Genomic DNA, 27,235 nt, shown 5'->3' with positions numbered 1-27,235 from the left:
ACTTGAAAACTGGCGTAGTCTGCCGATACATCTCTCGCTATATATATATTCATTAGATCTTTGTTCAAGTGCTATTTTTTGACGTGAAATTCCATTGAGATTAAATTCCTGAGAGTCAATGGTCGACCTTGCCCGGTGTACGCCCTGGTGTCTCACACAATGACACAAACCAGTACTTTATAATTAAATGCCAATACTTTCTCATTAAAGTTTCCTTCTCAATACCTCCAAGCGAATCTACATTCATTCCACCATGTTCATTTAAGAAAAACCTAAGAAGCACAGAAATTTTGTTTTTCTGTTTTGTTTTTTTTGTTTTGTTTTTGTTTTTGATTAATGTTCAATTCTTACATAACTGAATAACTCAAAACATTGAGATTTTAGACTCAATATAGTTTGACAACCTCACAGAGTGGACATCTAATCTGGTCGTTGATGTTGTCTATGTTGATACATTCATTTATAAATTGGAAAGAAAAAACAAATCTTTTGTTGCTGTCATTACAAACATATTGATGTCATTGAATATTGAGCCACCATGGCTAAAAATGCCAGGTGAGAGAGTTTGAATAGAGCTGAACATTGCAGTGTCTTCATATATATATTATGAACTTTGAAGGGTAAAATGTTCAACTCCATCTGCAATACCTGCCCTTTACTTACATGTAACACCAATGGAAGCCTGTTATGGTTTTCCTGTACATGTATTCACAACAGCAACACGAATATGACTGAAGTAGCAGCAACAACACATTAGTTACTTTTCTTCAATTTTATGAGCAAATAACAACATAAACCAGAACATATATCACGCAGATGACAAAGTTCCCTGTAATAGTATTACAATCAGAGCACAACATTCTGTGCAACCCTTGAATTCGATGAGCCTGCAAAATCCATTTTCACCTGAAAGATTTACTTCACACCTGTAATGATCCCACATCATTCATTGAAATTTAGAAGGAAGCAAACTGCATACAGTGGTTTTTATCATTTAAGTTGATTTCTGTATGCTTTCCTTCATGTCATGCTCAATGAGTATGCACTGCAGGACAGCCCTATTGTGTATAGCAATGCTGACCTGTGTATGGTTCTTGGAGTATATTCAATTGGTTTTGACACAATTATCAATTCATTTATTTTTACCTGGGCGTTTTCTCATGGTTGAATTGAAAAGCACTTTGTACACTCTGAGTATAGCATCAAATAATAGAAGCAAACCAAGTGTTTGATCAAAGCATTGATTTTATTGTATTTGGGCACACCCAAAAGACATACTGACTGTACCCATCAAGGTGAAAACCTTGCTCAGGTTGGACCAAGTGAGTCAGTGTAAGCTGGTTATATCTGCCTTCCTCTGCATTACAGTAGCTGGATACCACACTGGCATGCATGTACACCAACTTTCCAAATAAAAAGGGCTTTAAATTGTAATCCCTGTCTCATGAGGTAATTGACGGAAATTGAGAGGAAATTGAATGTATGTTCAGTCATGAATATGTAATGTAGGAGGTCATTGCCAGGTGGGCTACAGGGCAAAGGTCAAATGAGGTTCTTCTAAGAATTTTTATGAGACATTGCCAGTACCCTATCATCATCCTTTGAAAAAGTGTTAGCTGCATGGATAATCATAAAATGCCACAACTATTCTGATTTGCCAACAGTTTCCATAAAGGTCTACATTAATTTATTTGTGAACAATCAACTCACATGAATTACTTTTACAACAATCCTATTAAAGTCACTATTTTCTTGCCACCTTTCATCAGGTCTGATGTTTGTAGCTCATGAATGGGCAAATGCCAATTTTTGATATATTGAGTGTATCACCTAGGCAGCTGCAGCAAACCCTCAAAACAAATATGAGTGATGTTAAAGCGATGTAGTACTTTACACTAGAAATGACTTTCATGTGATGAAGGATAAACCAGAGAAATTTCTAGACATTCTCATGTTGTCACAAGGAGTAATGATGAATTTCCAAAGACTTGCAGACATATTCAAATATCAATTTCAAAGCTAGAATTGACACTTTAGGTGCTGGTCATAAATACCTTCTTAAACCACAGATAGTACTGTCCATGCTTTAACTTATAAGTTATAAACACCAGCCCAAGTAGTGAATTCATATCACTGCATGGCAAAAATAAATTAGCACATCTATTCATCTTGTAGTGTATCTAAGATTGTACAAATTTTTTAAGCCAAATCGTACAGCTTCTACATTAGGTCATGTTGTTAGGTCATTGATATCTGAAAATCTGTACATTAAATATTTGTTTTTTAGGCCTGTCATGTCCATGGTAAACAAATTTCTATCATAGAGATGTAGAATTCCATTTCTATTTGAATATACACTACATGTGTACATATTGACACAGTAAAAATAGAACTGCAATTATAATCCAAATTATCTACCATTTCAGCACCTTTTACAGGATAATATCCGATCGGTAAAACAAACATGCAAATTTATTCACATAATAGTAAAAAAATATTCTACTTAATTTTGCAAAAAGTTTCGTTGTTCACCAACAGCAAAAGAAATTGCCAAGGGAAAACACTTACACAAATTCCGTATTTTGTAGGGGAAGTTGTTGACCTGTCACAGTTTGTTGCGACAAAACATGTTATTAATGTTCATATTAATATAATTCTCTTCTCTCTTTGGCAGAATGCAAGGAAAGAAGAAATTGGTAAAATAATCATTTACACAACGAGTATGAGTATTATCAGAGGTACCTATGAAAAATGCCAATTTGTAAAGAAACTCTTCCAAAACCACAGAGTGAAATTTGAAGAAAGAGATATTTACTTGAACAAACACAACCAGAAAGATTTACAAGAGAGGCTTGGTAAAGACTCTCCTTTGACAGTACCTCAAGTTGTTATAGATGGTGAAATATTAGGGGTAAGTTTCCTCTTTTACTTAAAAAAAAAGGAATTTTAAGAACTTGCAATGAATTTTCAAAAACATTTGTGTATGATGGTGTTAGCAGTTAGATAATATTGCCAGGTGATGGACAATTGTATATGATACATACAATGATAGCCAGTTGTTGCATACACATAGTGTCATATGCTTGTTGATCTTGAGTGTTTGCACAGAAACTGTATGCCAATGGCGTACAAGCACACCAAACATACTGAGCTCTGCAATCCATCACAATATAGGGAGCTTGGAATCCAGTAATCTCTTCAGTACTCCTTTCACAAAGTCATTGAAACAGCCAGGGTGATCGGTTTAGTTCCCCTTTGAATGGCAATTAAGTGAATGCCAAGATCAGAAAGGAGAAACTTTGTTGGAAAAAGATTTGATCAGAAATTAAAAATAGAGTTGAAATCATTTGTAAACAGGAATTGCCTACGTGATAAGTTTCTGTGTATAAGACTGTACTTTATGTTGAATGGATCAAATTGTCAACAATAACATGTGGTTGACAGGCACTTAAGTTGTCAACAAATAGTCTGTAAAGCGATACAAGCTGACCAGTGTTAATAATAACATGCAAAATGTCTGCTGAAGTAAAACGCTGGAATTGTTCCAATATCCATCGATGTAGGCATCTTGATTATAGCACTGTATTGGCAATAAAGTCTCTCTTATGTTTCCAAGGTAGTCTTACAGATCATGTATATGATACATCTTTCAGTAGTGGGGTATTTACCGCTATGAGGACTGAGGGTTTTGAATTTCACCGGCAAGCTTGTCAACATGCACAATCTTCCCCCAAGAGACATTTCACACATTCTGTATGTCTGTAACGGCCCCAGTGGTCCTGACGTATCAAAGTTAATACCTATTATCTGATCAAATAGCAACCACTGGAACTTTTCATCTCAAATCACAAACATGTACTTCCAACTGTCAACAAAGACAGTAATGCTATATTAGTTTAAACAGTAAAGTGGCATTGCAATATTATATGATACTGATTTGAAGTTTTACCAATTCCTATATATGAACAGTCTGTGATTGATCTTGAATCTTCTCAGATACTATCTTGTAATAGCACTCATTACAGAAACTTAGGATAACAAGAGTGCAGATCCTATTATAGATAGAATCTGCATACAACACCTTTAGCAAATAGAATTTAACATTATGAAAAATAGATAAATCTCTCTTTAATTATGCACATTGATTTAAGAAAACTTAGTATGACGTTGTGAAAAAGTACATGCTACAGCCATCAGGTTGTTTATGTATTGCGTTTTAAGTTAATTCACAGTCACTCAATGGAGAGATGAAAGGTATATTATTGCAATGGTGGAAATTTGTGATTTTGCAAAAACCATAGTCTAAGAGTTGTTGTTCTCATACATGTACGTTTACAAGAGATCAAAAAATGTCAATTCCTTATCACCTGAAAGTGTTGTATTATGAGAATGGGAAATTGGTGCGAGCAATTTGTTGTAGATGTTCATCTACGTCACAGAAATTTGATACAAGTGAAGAAATAAGTAATTTGTGAGCGGATCATCGTCATCGTGATGTGCAAAGACAGGAAGTGGATGTTTAAACGACTTTTCATCATCAATAATGATAACTGCGTGACGTATATAGTCAGTACTACCTGCTGAGTCAGTGATAACAGTATATTGCTAAATTTGGCTTTTAGAACATCCAAAATCATGTCAGTAAAAATTAGATTATTACTTGATTTTACTTCCCTATAGCCAATCATGATGGAAATTGACTAAATTTTAACGTACAATATAAGAATTACTGTCTGCATGTAGCATGGAGGTTCTAAGCTGTATCTGTAAAATTTTTGTAATCTCCATAGCAACTGAATTGTTGCAATAGGTGGAAAGAATAATTAAATTGTCATCTGTTATCTAATTGGTGTGTATGCCAAACAGTCATGCTGTAGTGAATGTACTTTTTGTTTTGCATTGGAGGGAACTGTTACGCCTCACTTCTTACACGAATTCATTTCCCGTTTTTATCCTGGAGGAGATCTAAGCAAAATGTTTGTGACTTAATTTTAGTTTCTGTGTAGGATACTGGTATTCCCAAGTTTTATGTGATGGTAGTTCCAGGAATCAGAAATACATACGCCACTTCTTGAAAATTATTTTTTGAAAATTAAATGGGATTTTTTGAGCGTTAACCCAGTTTGTAAGTATTTTTAGACATAATTAGTTCTGCATTTATATCCAGCAGATCTTTCTGGATATCATTTTGGTTGTTTTCAATAAACAGTAAATAGTAAATTAAGCAGATACATGTAATTAAATGAAATTGAAAGATAAAAAAATAATAAGGAAATGTACAAATGAACAGACCTAAAATTATCACAAGTAGGTGTATTGTGGATATGTTACATTTTTCTAGGTGACATGCATCTGAATATTTTTAGAAATGTATGACATTTTCCGCTGCAGTTCATCCTTTCATATTAACATTTATGCATGTACCATTGACATGTATTCCAGGCCAAGGATATCAAATAATAGTTCCCATGGTAACTGAGTTTATTCTGTGTATTCACTCAATGGATCCAGATTGGTTGTCTGTCTTTGTAAAGTATTTGACATTGTGTCACTGTTTTTTTATTTGAAAATATTCCGTACAAGTGATCATTGAAAATTTAATTATACATCAATCAGAAATATTTTTAAGGCACCAAATTAATAAATAATCAATGTTCTTCTCAGAGGCATGGAAAAATCCATGCTAGTATATTGCCTTGGCAAACAAATGAATATTTTATTTATGTGTGAAGCTGTTCTGGGTGTATGCTTGCCCAATGTCACATGGTAAGGAATTCATATAATATATGTATATCTGAAATCTGTGTATAGGCCTATATATAAATTTTATTCACTGTTCATGAAGTGAATAGAACACGCTGTTAAACTTTCATCAAAGTAATTTCATTTGTTTCTTTAGGAATAGTATTATATTGGATTTGGAAGTTTCGTTCTAGCGGTGTATTTTTTAACATGTATCCATCGAGAAAATGTTTCTTTTGTGCAGTGTATGTATGTGTGTGATGGTCCAATAATATTAAAAGGGAATAACTTTATTATCCTGACATTATTTTATCATTTAACAACAAGAACAGGTGCCAATTTAATGTACCATTGGTTAAAATTAATATATACCCATACTTTATATTTCAAAATCTATAAGTATAAGTGGAATAATTATGAGGTTGCTAACTTGAATTTTCTCCTCAGTTTTCCTTGCATGTATACAATATGTAAAATTAAGATAGTGCTCAACAAAAGTTACTATCAATGCTGACTACATTAATAAGATTTTGTGGTTTTCTAGCACGATGCCATTGCTATGGCAACTGCAAAACATACATCATTAGGCTACTTTGTGCAGTTTCTTGTGTGTTCAATAAACCAACAGCTCACAAAAAACATCATATCACATAAGAAATGGCAATTTCTTTGAAGTATGAGTGAAATTGGTAGATTACATGTACGATTAAAAACATAGTGCCTTTTTATTACTTCAGAGTCAGAGCTTCAATCCAAAGCAATATGTATAGGGAGAAAATTATCTGAATCATTCATCGGAAATCTTACCACAACTCGCAGTCTCCTTCAAATAATCTTACGTGGAATTTAAGTGCTTGCAATAGAAATTGAATGCTAGCCATCTACTCTGTTCAAATGAAAATGCATTTCTCATTTAGACATCATTAGTTGCTGTAGTTTAATATCGACAATCAAAGTGATTGAGTTGCCACAGTCAACTTTTCTTCTCCAATGAAAATGGTCTAAATTACACATCACTATTTATTGCTATAATTTTATATCTACAATCAAATGAAATGTAGTTCAGTGGCACACTTATATCTTAAATCCCATCAATACATTACAATCTTTACCGGCACTTTCAATGTCCTCTGTGAAATAAGAAACAGAAAAAAATTATACAGAACTGTTCCTTTTATCATAATTGTCTAAATGAGTTCTGTTACATATGTATCCCATGTGTATGCATGTATGTGTTGATAGATTTCATGACATAACCAGATGAGCATTTTTCAATGAAATGAAACTGAAAAATACACTTTTCTGTCATGTGTCATTTTTTAACAAAAAAACACAACATAGTAAATGATAAAAATAATTTGTTAATGTCAGCGTAGCGGTACTTACACTCAATGACACTGACAGTCAGAATGTGTGTGATGAAGTCAGTTTCTGACCTTAATAGTTGCCATGATATTTGATGTTTTGATACCACTAGTTTCTTGCCTTGATATTGTTGCTAGGGTTTTCAAGTGTTTACCAACAGGTAGTGAACTCTGGTAATCCACTGTACAAGAATCAGATAGTGCAAGATAACATGCTACTTAATCAATCTCAGTAAACACAGCTGTCATCTTGGCAAGTTGCATATTTTATCATATTTATTGGTGAATGTTTCATCTAAAAGTAAATTATATAGAGATCACAGTGACTGTAATGTTAAATCAAAATTGCACAACAGTCAAGGTATAATATGAAGCCCTTTAGTACATATTATTGCCTGAATACATCAAGAGCAAGGAACAATTTGCCCGATGCCATGCCAGTAAGGCAAATTGTCACCTGTTGCGAGGGCACATAAACCCATGTACTCAGTCAATAATAATTTTATTGCATGCCTTTACACTGTTAACTCTATATTACATTTAGTTTCATATTGACCAACATCAAACAGATTTTAACGAAATCAAAATAGCAGTACGCGCATGGATATTTTACATTTTAAGTGTTGCGTCTACCTTGATGTCAGAAACGTCCTGGGCTCACCGGCGCCGGGTAATTATTGAAACCAGTCAGTAATCATTCACATGGCCTGCTAACTCCCTGGATGTTCCTATTCAAATCAAAGCACTGATTTGCACTCACATAATGGGTAGATAATAATGGTAGATACAACCCTTCACTACATATAGACATGTTCCTTAAAAGCTATATCTACATTTTTAAATGAAATAGAAATTACCGCCAAATATATCGATTGTGATTGGAACAGTCGAGTAAAATGTTCGTGATAATCATAGTCTGCTAAAGGCAAAATTGAACGAGTTTCCATGATTAGTACTAATTTAAGTTGATCATGATACCAAAAAGCCAATTATTTCCGTGACGGAGCGATTGAAATATGGAATTGATTTGCACTGGAAGATAAAAAATATGTAAAGTTTGCCAAATTTGTTCTGGTAAAAAGTCTTCCATTTGTTCACCTAAACCATTCTGTTTGACTGGCAATTGTAAAGAATATCAAGAGCATGACACTGTGGTGGACCTGTGAGAGCTGATTGACCTCTGACCTTTGACAAGAGTAGCCGGTTTCAGGTCAGTGTGATAAAAGGTACACCTGAAGTATTTGCTGTGAGTCATGAGTGCTAGCCTATGGTATGTTGATTGTTTTACTGTGCGTTCACCATTGTTAGGCTGTCAATGACATCATTTACCTTGTTAAGTTGTTATGTAGATACTTTGTACAGCCACAACAGGGCTACTTGTGAGTAATGGTGAAACTTACCGCATTCTATGTGACTAATTAAAGAAATATTGATGTATCTTAATTTTCTCAGCTTTCTTTTCTTCATACCCGTTTTCTTAATTTTTGTGAACACTTCAGATGACTAAAGAGAGCAAGACTAGAAAACTGAAGAACTGTACCTGCTTTGTGCAGTCTACCAAAGTTCAAGTGCTGAAACGGCCATAACTCAAAATCAAATTTAATTTGGTCTCATGAGTGCAGTACGTTATCTTGGTATTCTGACAATTTTCAAGTTCCTCTTCCTTTGTGCTTTTGAAATGAAAACTTGGGTATGGCTAGAGAAAATCTGACATAGACCAACAGAGAAACCATATCATGGGAACACTCTGATAATTTAGAAAATGAAAAAATAATGAGTCACATTTAATCAGTTTAAAGATGATAGAATGCGAAAAGAAAATACAAAAACTGAGCAAAATAAGACAGTACTAGTATTTCACTTTAGGTCTGATATGATTTTGCCGGCAGTAAGTTTTGGAGAAGTTGAAATTTGCAACTACCTACACAGAGGACATGTTTACATGACAGATTAATTGGGATACTTCTACATGGAAAATTTGTTTTATTTGTGTTCATTTTAAAATCGTTATAAGTACTATGTTGAAACAAGAACAAGTCTTTTTAACAAGGGCTCATTCATGACATTAGGAACTGCTTCTAGTACTTCAAATCGGGAATTTGAGGAACCCACTCCCAGCAAATTGACAAAGTTGTAAACTTTTAGTATCACAAATCATATAATCCTGACAATAATAGAAACAAAGTGTCCTTTGAGAGGAAATAATTTCAGGTATACAGTTTCAAAACCCAGTTCATTCATTGACCCAAATTGTATACAAGCATTAGTAATCATATTCTTCTATCTCATCCCTTAAGCAATTATAAGGCAGGTGTGCTTGTTAAAGAAATACTAGTCTGTTAGGTCTGCTGTACAAAGAAAATGACAAATTGCAAGGTCTGTGGAAACCACATTTCACTGCTCAAGAACTATAGTGCAGCAAAGTTTGTCAATTGAATTTGTGGTATTACTTACATGTAGTTTTATATAATGGGTCAGTGATTTTTTTCAGCTAAAATTTCATAGGTTGGAGCAATAAATGCAATATTGACATTTCAAATTTCATATGTTAGCGTACTATTTTGGTGTTCAAATTTCTCTCATGAAAGAACTAATAAAGCTTCGTATAATCTATGCAAAATGACTGCAAAAAGCAAACAAGGTGAATCTTTCTGTAGATTGTAATGTCAGACACCATGTAATGGCAAGGCGACAAAAGAGGACAACAATAAACGTTGTAATCATGTAATACATATAGGATCCGATGATGGACTCTGTAAATATATTACAACATAGAAAATAATGATGATTATCAAACCAGCATAGTTTACTGCACAGTATATACTTCACATTGAACAAAATCAGTGATTGCACAAGTCTTTGTCCCCTCTGTCACAAAAAGAATTTATTCGTGAACAGAACATAGTCTTTGCTCTGTCTGCCATGGAATCAAATCAGAATCCCCTGTCTGCCACAGCAGGAATGTATACGTTAACAGAACCTCAGGCATAACACTCTCTGTGTGTCCCCATGGAAACAAATTTGAATTAATCATTCCAAATTAATGCTCACAATTTTCAAGGCAATTGAAGTTTGACCTTGTCAGGTTGGCACGGTCAGTAATTTAATGTGAATGAGCTAATTAAAGAAACCTAATGATCCAGAGATTAAATATATTAATGTGCCTGTAATTCATCATTAGATTTGAATTAATTACATGTAAATATGTGCCCTGTAAGCTGAATAACTACATGTAGATATGTACCCTCAAGCTGAATAATTATGTATAGGTGATTGTGTTAATAATAGTTTCATTGTGCACATTGTCAGAACAGAATAGCTTTGTCGTGAAAGGTCATGTTATGATCCCAATACCCTTGAGGATTTCACCTTGCAAGTTAGCTTCTTTTTTCATACCTGAACATTTTAGAAACTGACATTGAACATGTTGAGAGAAGGCCATAGAGTCTGTCGAATTCATATGTTATATCAATTCAAATTCTGTGCACTTATAATCTATATTGTGCCCTTGTCCAACCAAACCATACATGTAAGTTTGGTGACCTTGAGCAAGAAAAAAGGTCTATTCGCCAACAAATGAATGTGTTGAATTTTCATGGTAACTTAATAGTAACATTTGTTTGATTGGTACAGAATACAAACACTAGACTTACATATTTATATATGCACATTTCCATCACTTTGTGTCCACAGTCCTGTCTTGTGATAGAATCATTGACATAAACATAACATGATATGACTTTCTGTCATGTAACTATAAATCATCTCTCCTTATTCATTGCTAAATTACACTCATACGAACCCAATAACAGATAACTACAAAACCAAGTTTCTGCTGATCATTGTTATTACAAAAACTCCCTCAATTGCCACTGAATGCATTCATGAATTTAACATTCCTGGCACGATTCAATTTAAGAATTCAGAACATCTTCAGGCTTAACTTCAGTATTTTACGTTTCAAAGAGTTTGATTGTGACATTAAAGGGACAAGCTGAACAGTGAAATACTGTGTTAGAGAGTAAAATAAACATTGACAGTAAAAGGGAGAGCATATACACATGCTGCCTCCTACATGTTCTTGGCTCTGTATATTTTTAACATGTCATTAGGGTTTTAGTCATAAAAAAACATATTTGCATCAAAAAGATTATGTCAGCAGGATGTTGCTGTGTCTGTCTTAAATATTCATGTTACAATAATACTATTATCAAAAAGTTGAGTGTTGAGAAATTTTACTTCCAAGGTGTATTTTTCCCTACATTTTCCCTACAGCTAGGAAAGTAAATTATAAATAACTCAATTCAAAATAGGGCCAAAGTAATTACATTCTTTGTTTTTCGTCCTTTTGCACTGGGATTTTTGAGATTTTCATGAACAAAAACAAAATTTAACTATTTAATAAGACTTTAAACATGTAGCTTTCTTTCCACAAATCTCTGTTCACAAATGTTGTAATACATTCTTAAAATCCGGTAATCCCATTTGGATCAATCACCTGTGCCAATCACTTTGTAAAAGCTCTATTCCAGATAGATTGCTCCTTTGCACTAGATTTTTGGTAGTTTTCATTTAAAAAAATCTTGTTTATTTTAATAAGGCTTAACGTGTAGCTATCTTCCCATAAATATTTATTCACAATTTTTTAAAATTTTACATAATAAACACCTGCATGCTTGCAGAATGTCACATTGTAGTGTGAAATCATAGAGGTGAAAAAGAAGTTTCTATTTTGATTCTTGAATAAGGCACTCATGAAATTACATGGAAATAATCAAGTGAAATATAAAACTTGCCTGAATGGTGAAATTTTGTGGGTATCTTTTTCAAGTACTTGTCTATTCAGCCTACCTTTCAAAACTTTGAGTGGATGCAAAACAAAGAATTGGATTGCTCTGGCCTAGCTGTAAAAGGACCATTTAGTCTCAGGAGGAGAAATGCAACGGAAGCTGTTGATTGTAATCGAGTTAAAGTTGAAGTAGGAGATGATTTCTGACTTACACTAGTCAGCTTTAACAGCTTTCATGTACATGTACTTCACTCACATATCACATACAATATCTCCACCCATTTTCTCAACCTCCTGTTGTAAAGGGTTGCCGTGACCTTAAGTGACCTGCCTGAGAGAAACCAGATGTGCTGTGACTGATGTTCATCAGTGACAATAGCAGCAAGATAAATACAGGATGATTGCCTTTTGTGGTTACCGTGGATGGAAATATACATGTACTAAGCATTTATGGATCATCTGCTCTGGCAAAGTCCATAGGTCTTCTACTCAATTGTGAATTGATATAGCTAATCATTGTTTGCTTATGGAAATTCAATTTGCCCTTTACCAGAATGTATTGTAAACACTGTCAGAACTCAACTTTAAAATGACTTGGAGTCTCTTGTAATGGGACTTGTCAGTCCCCTGTTAAATAAATAAAAAATAAAATGCTTCACTGACCGATCAAAACACAAAGTGTTTGTAGAAAATGTAAGACAATACAAATTTTTTTTCCTAATTCAGTAATGATGACAGTATTAATGCAACAATGATTTCAGTCCAAATCTGTTCAGCATTTAGTTTCATCATTTAGTGAAGTTTCAGTGAACTCTGCCACAGCTGCATTTACAGCTGTAGTTGTATTTTAGTTGGCAAGGCAGAATATGATATGGGTGGAGTACCATAATAAATTGCCTCTGTAATCTACACTGTGTGTTACTGTAATGTAAACAGTGGCGTTGGCCTACTGTGCACTCTAAGATGATGTTTAATAGACTTCATGTAAATAAGTCTTCAATGAGAGGTGATTTTACCAACGGTTGAATGAATGGGCCTCCATTGCACATTTTGTAAAAATGTCATTTATAATCAGATCATGAATTTTTATTTCATAAACATACCCTTGGATTTTAGTTGTGTTTTTATGAGAGACCTCCGGAGACCGATGCCTATCAGCCAGCGTCCTATTTAGTCTGGACAAACCAATGTTGTGTAACAATTTACATTGCAATTATTTCATGCTGTGTAATGAAGTAATTTGTAATTTGGCATTAATTGTGATACACAAACATCCTGAAATACAAACCTGTGTTTTACTCTAGAGTCAAAAACACAGAATGTGTTTACATTCTCTTGTGGTGTTTTTAGCAATGTGAACTACATTGAATTGATGAAATGAGCTGAGTGCCCTCAGCCAAGCTTGAGGTCAAAGGTCAGCTACCCCATGTGGAGGCATTGTAATTTGTCAAAAAGCTTAACTACTCAGCCTGACAGTAGGAGTGATGATATCACTCTTATTTATACAGTAGTTTGAATTTCTATTTGTTCAAAGTCTTTTTAGCACATTGCATTGATGATAATGGTTGAAAGTTGAGCTAGGCACTATTACAGTAAACACAGTAATGTTCACTTTTTAATCAACTTTATTTCCTTGTGCTGTTTATCGTTTCCTTGTTTACCCCAAAACTTTTCTTTGACACTTGGATAATGTAAGGTCAGCATTCCAAGGTCTGAAAGCAAAGAGTACTGAACAGTGCTCCCCTTTGAGTAATTTGAGTCTTTTAAAATTGCTAACTTTCCTGTGGAATTCCAGATAGCAAACACTCCATTTGTGAAAAATAGTGAGAAAAGTTTTTTTTCTCATTGTTTTCCTTAGACAAGAACAAGCAAGAAGAACAATTTACAAAGGGTTGTTTTGTCATTTAGTTTACATTTGGTTGTTTGAGTTTTGGAGCAAAACATAATTTAGCTAGAGACTCATTTGTTTGCAAGACCATTACTGAAGCATCTCACTTCTATTGTCTGTGGTTTGACTCAAAATGTACACAGACTGAACTGCGTCTCTCAGAATAACATATTGCCTATTGGTTTTGGCTTGTTATAAATTTTTTGATTGATTGATTAATTGATTTATTTTCTAATTTGTTGATGAGTTTAACAGTATTTCCTTCATTGGAAAGGGAAACATTGAAGAGACTTGTTTCAGGGTGATTTCATTAATATCCATCTGAATTATTAATTTGCTTTCATGTATGAATGCATGTAGTCTTCAACCCTCAATAAAAAGGAACAACATAAAATTTGCCATCAACGAAAATTGTTTTCCAACAAACCATACTGAATTTACTTTGTCAGGTAGGGCATATTTTCCACAGCAAACAGTAGCAATTTGTGTCCACATCATCAGTTACAAAGCGACACGCCATGACATGTTACCATAGCAACCAAACATCAAATATTTTGTTCTGAGTACAAAAAATCTATTTTATATACAAAACTTGTCATATAGTTTGTCAAGTGGCCAGGCAGCTTAGATATTGATCAACTTATCAAGATCACATTATTATAGATCAGTGTAGAGATCAAAACAAGAGAGTTATTTATGAATTGTAAAAATAACGAACTGGTAAACTAATTTTAGCAAGACCATGCACATATGGTTAGGGCAAATATCACATAATTTTTCATTTTGCAGGGCAGTGTATTTTCCCTTTTTGTGTCTGAATGAAAACTAACACAGGATATTAATTATACCGTGACTCGTGATCAGTGAATGAGAGCCGTTGGAAAGGCAGGTAGCCTTACTCGATGATATTTGTGAGCAGTTATTATCCAAATGATGACCTTGGCCGTATCCAAGGACAAACTGTTAATAATTTTAGTTCATTATCATGGAGGCACCAATCGATTTAACGTAGTCCTACACCATACAGGATTTAACATATGGAGAGACAGCCCTAAATAGTCATTGAGTATACACGGAAAGACAATCAGTAAACTTGGGAACTATAGAAATTGCAACAACATAGATGACATGCATGTACATGTGAACAGAATTAAAGTACAGCACTGGCAGTGTTTTCTGAAAGTGTCTGCATTATTCATTGACTGTAACAATACTGTGTGTTGCATTTCAACATACAGCAATGATTGCTGACATACATGCACAATGTTTTATAGTGTTGAGAAATAATACAACCAGGGTCTAAATGTATGGAACTCATTGCCAGAATATGTAAAACAGGCCAAAACTTTTAGACATTTTAAAACCTCTTACAGAGATTTTTGTGTATAGTTGACAACATGGTGTTATTGTATTTTATGACAATTTTGTAATTTTTGTAATTTGTTTTTTGATTTGTCTGTACATGTATATTGACTAGAGTGTATGCTCTTCTTATTGTGTGAACTTCAATGGAAAGAAGCCGACCAATTTAGTTTGCTAGGCTTATTGAGATACCCTGAATAAAGATGTTTTATAATAATAATAATTAAAAAGTTAGAGATATTTTAATATCTTACAATCACCCAAGTTGAGTGCAAATTACCCTGCCAAAAGCTCAATTTCAAAACAGAACAATAAATTGCCTAGTATCTTCTAAAATTACTCTGCAATAACATGCAAATCCTGTTCACTGCCCAACACACCCACACACACATACTAGCTTTCTCACATATACCTTGCTTGCTTTATGAAAATGTATAAGATCCATTATTTTATTATCAACATGCGTAACATTTACTTTATTCAAAAGTTTGAATTTCATCAATTCTGAATGATCGTATTTTGATGTCTTAATTAAGATCTCTCAGCGTTATCAGCTGTGTTGATTAAAATTTACCTGTTCCCTTCAGCATTGGTTTTGTTTATGAGCAGTTGACTTCCTAGATACATTGTGAAATATGATGAAGACTTCAGTGTTTTATCACTATTGTCATTATTGCACTATTGCAAATATTTTTATGAGCTATGCCTAGCCTGCCAAACCCAGGAGTGGAATTAGTACCACAATGGGATGACGCCCAATCATTGCCACTTCCTGATGTATATATAGCCAATGATAACATCCCCTTGGGATTTGAAAATGGATGTGTTGACAAAATGTCAAATACAGATGCATTATACCATAATAATTCACTTTGTATGAGACAAGTTCAGCACAAAGTACTTCCTGTTTTATTTCCTGTACATCCTTCCTTCCTTCCGATTCTCACTCTAATCTAGATCTGTGGTGCTTTTTATACCTCAAGCAGATTATTTCTGCAGCTGCAAATTTTTATATATAAAACTTTAAGTTTAAACAAAATACTTACACTGGTAGTAAAAAATTAAGAAAAGCACATTTTACAAACTGCTCAGTGTTTATTCGGCCCAACACACAAACCGTAGACAAGCTTGCTCGATGAAATAAAGATTAATCTTGATATTCTTAATAATGATTTTGACTGATGATCAATATTTATGAAAATTCTCTCAGTTTAATGATTGGGCTTTGAAAATGGATGTGTTGACAAAATCTCAAATACAGATTCATTATACCATAATTCACTTTGTATGAGACAAGTTTAGCACAAAGTACTTTGAAAATTCCATCAATTTAATGATGATCCCTATCAATTTATTTTTGAAATGTACATATCATACCAGTATATTCATGGCCCAAATACAGCGATCTGATTGGTCAAGATGCAGAAAGAACATGGTATATTTGCGATATACCACAGCTGACAAACACACAAGCTCTCGGCAAGAGCAAAAATCCTTGTTTTGACGTTCCTTGCCATAATTTCAATATACTTTTATGATATAATAGCAATAAATCACACCCAGCGTGGTATACACTCTAGTGTCTCTAGTCTCTGGCATTAATGTGTTGAATACATATGTACATGCCACGTATGTGTTCTGCTGGACAGTGTCTACAAAGTGTGATCAATGTGTCAAAGAGCTGAGGCTTAAGAATTGAGTCACCTGCTGTACAGCAAACACAAGCAAAGTAGCTGATGTGAAATTTAGTTTGTAAAGTCACAGGGGTGAAGAGTAGAGTGTACGTGCTTGTTGGAACTTCTCTATACTCTATATATATATATATAACAACAGCTAGCTGTTAGCTTGTCTGGCATGTCAGCTTTGCCTGTGGCTAAATCCATACATATCCCCAAAGGTAGTAATTAGATAGAGGCACGTGTGTCATTGAAAACACTTCAAAGTTCCTGGTTCAACTCTCACAGTCTAATTAAAAAGCTTTCTGGCATTCAAATCCTGTAAAAGCACCTGGAAAATTAAAGTTCACTGAAATCCAGACATGTCTAGCCATGCATGGACCCTATAGTCTCTCTAGTTTGTGGTCTTGCTAAATACACACATGCACAAATTCAAGAAATCATAACTGTTTTTAAAGTAATTTAGCCTGCTTTGCAGCTAAACTTATGGTTGTGTTCATTGTATGGTGATGTTTTCCACATTGAATTTAAACACTTGCAAAGTAGAGATTCAAACACCATATGAATGCACTGTAATTCTTAATGACAACACTGACCTTGTTAGTGCTAAATGCTACAGATTTTCTACAGACCATCCTGTAGAAATGCCGGAAGAAACATGGAAAACAGTGGTTGACTATACCAAGAAGTAAAATTAGAATAATATTTTCTTCCTAGCTACCATTTGCCTTAGCAAATCAGGTGTGACAAAACTGTCATTTGACTGTGCAGAACAATAACACTGTGGACATGCTGTGCCTATGATCATTATTGTTACTTAAGGGTTTTATCAACTCTGCTTTAGATGGTGAATTGTCAGATTGCAATGTGCTGAAATGTGCTGTTGCTACCAGGCAACTAGTCAATTCAAAAAGCTGTACGTAGCTTATAATGTCACTAGCAGCCTGTCAAAACCCTACACAGAACAATGTCAAGAAAAATCCATGTCAATATCACATCCTATCATAAAGAGTATTTCATGAATTTGGATAAGTACAAAAGAGTACCAGTGTTGTTGAAAAATACCGATTGTGGCTTTTTTTGCTGGGATGTAATTTTTTTTTATGACGTGCGGGATTTTGAGTGGGAAATCATGAAGCATACATGCAGCTATAGCTGTCATTTCTTTAAAAGGGGGAGTACATGCATGGACACTTGGAGATGTTTCAAAATTATTAATTTTGTCCATGACCAGCATTTCAGTCTCCTTGAAATGACAGCTGTAACTTGACTGTTTGTAGAATGTCAGTTACTTGTTGTACTCTAATCACATTTGAAAGCCCAGTATTCAACAAACGTTGGCACACTATAAGTGTGTAAATAATGTCTGATTTTACAGTTGACAACTCAATTTTAGTCTGAACTAGATTTTTCAGCAATAACATTGGATATACGTGATGCATCATTATAATACACATCACCAAGGCTAATTTATGACTTATACTTTTAACATACTTTTAGGAAGGATAATATGAGAATTTGTTTTACAAGATTAAAAATGGTGCTTTTGTCCTTTTCGTCAGACTTTAAATTTGGCATAGAATTATTGCTAAAAACTGACTTTTGAGGACATGATGCAATCAATCTAGCATGTACATGAGTGTTTCTAATTCAACTATACTCAACGTTTGGTTATTTTTATGTATTGCGACATACACACCTACTGGGTGTGTCTAATAGAACAATTAATACACAATTGAGTTTGTTGAAATCAGTATGCGGATGCAATTTATCAAGATGTCGTTTCCTGGTTCATGTCAGGTTCCCCTGCATGACAATACCCTCAGTAATTTAACAAGGTGGTTTTTAGACAGCCATACTATGTGATACACACTCAAAGGATCACCTCCCAACCTTACTCTGACAAGTCATCCTTCGTGATTATGTATTTCTTCAATTATTCAAGCCTACATGAAATAATTTGTAAAATTTTTGATTCAATCTGGGCCCTGTCACACCTTGAGGAGTTAGCCAGTGTATGCAAATAACAAAATTTCTCTAAAACACTGGATAACGATGTATTTTCCAATTTTGGGTGTATACATAGTGCATTCATAACGTAGACAATTATCTTGACACATTTTGATGCATTTTGACTTATGAGTAACTTACAAGTAATGCATGTGTGTCAATGAGTGCAAACCTACCTTACAATACATGGCCTGCATGTGCTGGACGTATCGAGCCATATCTCTACATGTTGAAAAGTTATGCATGCACAAAAATACCAGCATGCTTCAGTGTGCTTGTGACTTGTACAAAACTTATAATTACCCGTAACATATTCGACATACGCCAGCGTATTCGCCAAATTTTTCATACGTTGACATACTCTGGCTAAATAATCAAGGTGTGACAGGGCCGTTAGAGTTCAGTATTGTAACTGGCCAGCTGCTATTTTCCCCAGACTTGATGGACATGCAGTGCTGTGCTGCAATATTCTGTACTGTTCTGTCTTTGAGCATTTGATGGTAAACTTCGAATTTGATAATTTTTATCAAATAAATGATAGAAGACGAGCTAATTTGTACAGTATTTGTCTCTGACATTTATCAGGAATTTTTACAGCAATACCTATCATAATATTGAAACAAAATTAGAATGAAAAGGAGAATCCAATGGGTTAGCAACATTACTAAGTTTATGAGTTTTGTCTTATAGCAACTTGTCTGAGTTGTAGCGAGAACGAATTTTTATGTGATGCTTAAAAAAGAAAATTGACAAAAAAGAGCTACAATACAGTTATACTATAGAAAGCAAGGACCCAGAATTTGACACTGAAAATTGCCTGAAATGCACTGTTAATAATCTGATTTTGAGTGCTATAAAACAACTGTTACAGTATATACGATGAGCTTTTGCCCTTTTTTGTGTGGTAAGCATTTTATCCCCTGATCTCTAGTTTTATCAAATGACTGTCAAGTGTTCAGCTAAATATTACTGAAGAGGTTCAAAAATTCCTAAATTCCTCTGTTGTTTCATTAGACAGCTTGCATTAATCACATGATGGTTGACAAATTCTTTAGCATCCAAGAAGAAATTTTGAAGTATTCTATGCAGGTGTTTGGGAAGAAGGATGTTTATTCATGTGTTTTGTTGCAAGTCATATCTTCTGTTTCAAGTTTTTATTGCGAGGTAAAACAGGTCAAACTTTCACTCCATGCTAAATCATATAAATGACTCCCTGTCTGAGCTCATTCCCATTTGGTTCACAATAAGTTATATGGAGGGATGATGATCTGCTTTCATGATGTACAAATGTGGACTGTGAGGGCAGTATCACATGCCTACCTGTTGCACCCAGTTGCTGATGACAAGCAATGTGACGATATGACAAAAATAATTTCTTGTTTCTTGTAGAGTAGATGTTTCATATCTTGAAACGGGTGTGGTTGATAAATTTCTGCGTGAATGACTGTGTGACCATCACCGGTGTCTCAGAGGCAGCTGATGTAATAAATGTTTAATTCAAGTATTTACTTTGTGAATACCATGACATGACATGTAGACGCTATTCAAAGGTCATTGAGTGATTGGTACACTGTATTTGATGGTTCAAAGTTAGCATGGATGCATTCTTATCTTAGTAATTGGTACACAGTGCATGGTTCTAGATAACATTGGGTGTGTCCTAATACCATTCTGTTTTAGGTCTTGTGGAGCAAAGCATTATCTTTCCCTGTAAATTGTATATCAGTCTAACCCTTGTGTCTTCTTTGATTATTTGCAGGATTTAGAAAATTGGAACATTTAAACGAGTCTGGGGAACTTAGAGGAATCCTAAGCAGGTTTGAGGTATTATGTCACACTGTGAATGTTTATTGATGTCAAATATGTTGAAAATAAACAGCTGTCTTGTCGTGAACAACACGATTTCTTTGTTCATTTAGGTGTGGTGAATTGCCCTTTGCAAAGACTACAGCAGCAAAATAATGTTTCTTATATTTGAATTTCGATCACAAAATAGTAATTTAGTGATAGGTGTAACTTCCCTTATATTTTCAGCACAGTGCAGTTCGTAGAAAAAATCACTTGAAGGGAAGCACTTCCATCAGTATTCTGTTTAATGTCACCACTCCTTCTAGTTTGATATTTAGAATTTTTTTTTTAAATTTTTTTTTAATTTATTAAACTTCGTCACTGGCATACAAAGACAAAGAAAACACAATGACAAACAACGAACTCACCAGGAGTGACACTAAACATTAGAATAAAATGGCCGCCAGTGAAAGGTTGAGACAAACAGGTGACGAGCACCTCTATAACTGCCCCACCATGCATTAAAAATTGAAAAATAAAAAACAACAAGGCACATAACATAATGCACAATAAAAAACAATAAAACAAACAGTAAAAAACAAAGTCGGCAGCTGTGGAACAGTAAATAGACCGGAAATAATTACGACAATTATGACAGCGACATGCTGAAACCCATGTACAAGTATCAGTACAATTGAAAATATTTTCAAATTTCTGGTGATAAAATAAAGTCACTCTTGATTTAAAAAGAGAGACACTCCCAAACATTCTAATATCTGAGTGTAAATGATTCCATAGTGGTACAATTCTATAAAGTAAGAACGTGTAAATGATTCTGTGTGGCAAGACTGTGGTTTAAGTTTTAAATAGTCATCAATTGATCTCGTATTGGGATATCTCGAATTGGCTGAGTAAAAGTGAACAAAGTCATTTAGATTTACATCATAATATCCATGACTACACTTAATGAAAAATATCAAATCTGACATTTCTCTTCTTTATGTGAGAGGCAGAATATTAAGTTTTGTAAGCCTGTCTTTGTAATCAGAATCGGGATAATGAAGTATAAACTGTGTAGCCCTTCTTTGCACCCCTTCCAAAGCCTTAATGTTTTGTTTGGTAGTACCTTCCCACAAACTACAACAATATCCCAAGCCACTCCTAACCAAGACAGTGTACAAGGTCTTACTTACATTTTGTGGAGCATCGAAACCTAAAATCCGCTTTATCAAACCAAGTGTAATATTAAGAATGTATCAAATATTACCGGTAGAAAGCTGTTATAGATTGTTATTTATAATCATTTGATCACATCCAGCTTGTGTTTTCCTCTCTTTCAGAAATGTATTCCAACATCTCAGTGTGAGGTATGTGGAGGATTCCGTATGGTGCCGTGTGTCTCATGCAATGGAAGTAAAAAATCATCCCATAGAAATAACTTTACCTATGATTTCCAAGCATTGAAATGTATATCATGCGATGAGAACGGTCTCCAAGCATGTCCTGAATGTGGAGAAGACTAAAAATCAACATTTAATCCTGTTTTAGAAAATTAAAAAACCTGCCATTTTTTTAGTACTTGCGGAGTTGGAGAAGAAACTTCCCAGAATTCCAAGGAGTCGACAGCTACTATCATTCCATGCTACCTGCCATGTGCCAGTCCATCAGACCAATGTACCTGGGAAGATGCCAAACAAACCGATAAGTTTGCACATCTCAGAGAAGACATGTTTATTAAGTCCATATACAGCATTTGACTGGCACATATCCCCATCAGCTGAATTATTCACAAGGTTGAAATCTAAAGCAAGATATTTCAAAGTGTCATAGCAGTGCTGCCAATACATTTTTACTGGCCACATGTTTTCCTCAAAGTCTTAATAGCAGCTGCCCAGACATCCGCATATGTGTATATCAGTTTTCAACACAAATACTTGTTGAAAGATGGGTTCAAATTACCTTAGTTGCCTTTTTTTTAATTTTAAGATCACCAGTATTTGAGTAAGCAGCACCTTAAATACATGAATTTAACCATGATCTGCTTTCATCATGGTTGCCAGGCCAATTGTATCCAGTTTTTGTTTTTTGTTTGACAAGATAAATAAGAAATGTTGGCCAATAATCTTGAAATAAGCATTAACCTTGAAAATGACCTGTAACAGTGAAGGGAGTAATTTACAGTCAAAAGGCTTGTACAAAACAGATTCACCCTCATTGTCTGAAAACAATGAAAGATTTTTTTTTTCCAGTTGAAAGTTGTTTTATAACCATAATTGTGAAGTACCAATGATTCTGTGAACTCCCACAGAGCAAATTAACTGTGACTGAGTTTTTCCTTGAGAACTATTAATGTTTTTTATTTCTCAGTGATATTTTCTAAAATTGTTTGGCCCAGCATATTTTTTAACATTGCTTGGCCAAACGTAATTTCTAGCATTGCTTAGCCCAGCATATTTTCCAACATTGCTTGGCCCAGCATTTTCCTAAATCAATCAGAGGCTTTCAAAATGATCATTCACAGTGTTTACTTTGTTTCCCTTGTCACCACTTCATTGCAATATTCTACATCATGTCCAAACAGGGGAAGCAACATCAGTACTATACCCACTGGAGGTTTGGCCCCTTTTTGATTACAGATTTGGAACAAACCTATTGTTTTGAAAAAAAGTATACTTGGATAAGTGTATTTATGAGTAGGGATGACAGGATACAGTACATGTCTGGCGTATGGATTTTGTCATATATCCGGATGTCACTGTTATCAGTTGATGGTCTCCCAGCCTGGTCTCCAACTCTGATCTCGCTGCAATTCTACAGTCTCAGCATTATAAACCATTGCACAATCGAGTATGACATTGGTGTTCTGTAGTGTCTGCCAAACATTTCTATAAAGGTCATGTTAGTATAGACACTTTATGCAATAAGATTATTCAGAAAATATGTATATTATTTAACAGATGTACATAGACAGATCTGAGACTATATTTGAACTTTGTGTTCCAGTTTCTTTTTGATTTGTGATGATTTTGAACATCATGTAAGTACTTGAATGAAAATAGATAAGAAATTAATTTTATTTTAATTACACAGAAATTTCTTCCAAGAGAGTGTTGTTTAAGTTATATGTTACAGAGTTTTATAATGTTAAAAGCCCTAGTAATGTTAACTTTTGATGATAATTTCACCATTTTTATTTTGAATGTGAACCATAATTCCTTGTTCTTCTCCCCAAAGAATGTTGATGTACACAGTATCCAGCTTGTCAACTAAGCCCCTATGGTTGTAAACTGAATTGTTGTTGTTGAAAATTGACTTCTGGTCTGGACTAGAATTCAAATGTAAACAATAAAAATGCATTTTACACATTTGAATGATAAGTTGACAAGCTAAATAGTGGGTGTTTCAACATTCTTTGGGGAGTAGAATAAGAAATTCTAATTGATTTATAAAATAAAAATAATGAAAAAATCATCGAAAGTTTGCATTACTGGGGCTTTAATCATATTACATCCAGTGTACAAAGAAATGGAAGTGTGAAAACTGTTGATCTGTATTTACCATGCATTGAATCAGTCTCTCTCTAATTTACTACCTGTCAATATTGGATTATTTGAATTATCTGTTAGACTATTTACCATACATACACATATTACAGGATTTTTAAAGACATTACTAGGAATACTAACAATTTACAAAAGAAGCTCTTTCAAACTAACCTATCAGCATATTAAAGTCTTACATGTAAACAATGTTGCCAGTTTTTCAAGCTGAACATTCTTCTCTTCAGGAACAAATTGAAGGTCACCAGAGTGTTTAGATATGTAGACTAGTATACATTTACATCTCTTTATCTAGTGCACTATATATGTACATTTACTGTCCTTTTTCTCAGCTATCACATTTTATAGTCACCTGGTTATCACCATGACTTAATATTCAGGTTACACATCTCATTTGCTGATGCTGGTTCCGGATGCTATAGCTATAGTTCCAATTTTCAATGTGTGCTTTAAGATAATTTGCATCTTATGAGATCCTCAGCCTGAAATTTACGGAATATTCAGAGCTGGCCTAAACACAGTCCCTCTATATAAATCAGTGTTCAAAGATCATTTTATAGCCACAGGAGGTCATAGCTCAAAGTATGCTTCGTGATAGGTCACGTAGCATTTCTCTCCCAGTGAGTAGATTGTGCTGCTAAGCACAATAAATCTTCAGGCCAAATATTTACACTATTACACCAATTTAAAAGTAGCAGCAATAAATATAATTTGAATTTTTATTTTGTTTGAAAGTTACAACTTTGAAAAAGAATGAAAAGAATAAACACTTTTTATGCAAGATTTCCCGAAAACTTTCTGTATACCTTCAGACTTAAATACACCAGTGTGAACTCTGAATAGCAGTAAGCCATCGCCACTATGAAATCTTTATACTACTAATGAAATTCTACTTGTAAAGTTCCTGTTAAAGCCCCATTAGCTGTATCTTTGAGCATATTTTAAAATGTTAGATGGTTTGAAATCTAAAGTAACTTATGTTTGACCATAGAGTGTTGTTCAAACATTGCTGACAAACGTACAACCTAGATTTTAACCGCTGTTAACCTGTTCACCCCGATCCCCTGTAAAGAGGTCCATACTCATCATTGATAACAATGGGGTTGGGCCAAACCATGGTGGTGAAAGGGTTAAAATAATTTTCAACTCACAAGTCAAACCAAATTTACCTCCAAGGATTGAAATGGTGACATTGTCAAAGACACTGTGGCTTGAGAATTGGAATCAGAAACACCTTTTCAAAGATTTGGTTGTATATTTGGGTCAGCAAAAAGCTAAAATATGTAACAAGGGCTTTTGTTTGAGTTTGATTCTACTGTTTGTGCAAACCAAGAACTCCGTCACCTCCAAATGACTAACTCCTACGATTTAACATGTATAGAGCCCATCAAGGAACTGTGTCAGAATGTAAGATGACAATGTTGTGTAGTCGCCTTTAACCCTTTCATTTGCAAACTTTGTTCCTGGCCTGTCCAATACAATTTTCAGTAAGGGTCTAGCTTTACCTGACTGTGGAAGTGAAAGGTACGTCAGACTGGTTGTCAACATTTGAGAGCAATTCTGACATGAGAAATAACTCATCTTATTTTCTTCTCACTTATATTTATAAACTTCATCCTGTATCTGATTTTCAGTTTCTGAACAAAGTCAAGTTCTTCTTCCAGAAGTTTCTGATGATGATAAATACGTGTACAGAAAGTATGAAATGAAAATTTGTCTATAAGTAATTTATGCAGATGTTATACAAGTTAAATTTATCTAGAATTTATATGAAGAGATGATTTGTAATGTAAACCAGAGTTGTATCGGTTTGTTTTCAGTGTTAATGGTACTGTAGAGATGTATGTGTGTACATAGTACAGATTCTCTTCTGCCACTGGTACATGAAGTAAATTATTCATACTTTATCACACAACACAGCTTTATAATGGTCTTGCTCTGCCATACAACAGCCATAGGTATGTGTGTTGAAATTTATGTGATGGTTTTCAAACATTAACATGACAGACAATTATATCCATATTTAGAGACTCTGTCAGCCAATGGAGAGCTGGTTCAGCAGAAAGCAAAATATATCAACCAATAGCAGTAGTTCTTACAGTGGCAGTTGGACTTACAAGATTGAGAGGGTCACCATAAAACATTCTTAACCATTTGCAGTTGTGTCATGAGAAACTCATGTAAACTACTGGCTGTATGACGGGTTGTAAGACCTTTATGAACTCTGTTTAGTGTGTCACTGCACTGACACATGTATCATTGTGTTAATGATAATCTATAACCAAAGCTTATTCAAGATTCTTTTTTACTTTGTTTACAGCTTTTCACTTGTAATCTTTTTCATATCCTACCATGCACACACATTCTTTTATTCGATCCCTTCTGATGGGAATTTTCTGCAAAACCACTACTTTCCTTGTTCCAGACATTGTATTTCTAATATATTTGCTATGTCAACCATACCGGGGGACATCACATTATCACTGCTGTGTTGTCTCAGTGAAGAGACTTACCAATATTCCATATCATAGTTTTCATAGCAACTGTTTTTCAGCTATCATTGTCAGTTGACAGAATCAAAATTTGAAAGACATGATACTTAGAGAACAACTCATCAAGTTTCTCCAGTAACAAATGTTTTTAAAACCTTTGTGAGTAATGATTTAACAGATATAGAAATACATGTTCATTTTAATTTTCTTTGTCATTAGCAGTCTATTTCAATGTCTATTTAGTCTTACCATCTATTCTTCCATGAGTCGTTACTTTGACATGTGTATCGATTGTCTTGAAACTTTCTTATTTTAACAAGAACAATAAAAATCCCTTTCATTGTTTTCGATGAATGGTAGGCCATTGTGCATTGTGTATTTAATGGAAACCCATCTGTAAACCCATCTGATAGCTCCATAAACACATTTGAAATTGCCTACTAGTAACTTGTCCTGAATATGAGACGACCTTTAATACTAATCCATCTTTAAAAACCAATCAAATTAAGGCACTATATATGCGTCTCCAAAGTGAAAGACCTTAAGATTTGCTCAAATTTTCCG

The 27,235-nt window shown here is 34.2% G+C and overlaps 1 protein-coding gene across 1 annotated transcript in view; it reads left to right on the top strand.

Moving 5' to 3' along the window:
* The window catches only part of LOC139132318 (glutaredoxin domain-containing cysteine-rich protein CG12206-like), a 28,507-nt gene extending 1,486 nt beyond the window's left edge, over positions 1-27,021 (top strand). The window contains exons 2-4 of the mRNA XM_070698707.1: positions 2,675-2,921; positions 20,591-20,655; positions 21,960-27,021. Coding sequence (XP_070554808.1) covers positions 2,675-2,921; positions 20,591-20,655; positions 21,960-22,142 — 495 coding nt within the window. The 3' untranslated portion in view covers positions 22,143-27,021. The remainder of the gene's footprint in view (positions 1-2,674; positions 2,922-20,590; positions 20,656-21,959) is intronic.
* Positions 27,022-27,235: the final 214 nt, after the last annotated feature.

Source organism: Ptychodera flava, chromosome 4, assembly GCF_041260155.1.
Source record: "Ptychodera flava strain L36383 chromosome 4, AS_Pfla_20210202, whole genome shotgun sequence".
Classification (NCBI taxonomy): Eukaryota; Metazoa; Hemichordata; class Enteropneusta; family Ptychoderidae; genus Ptychodera; species Ptychodera flava.
Note: the sequence above shows the minus strand (reverse complement) of the source record. Positions and strands in the feature narration are given on the sequence as shown.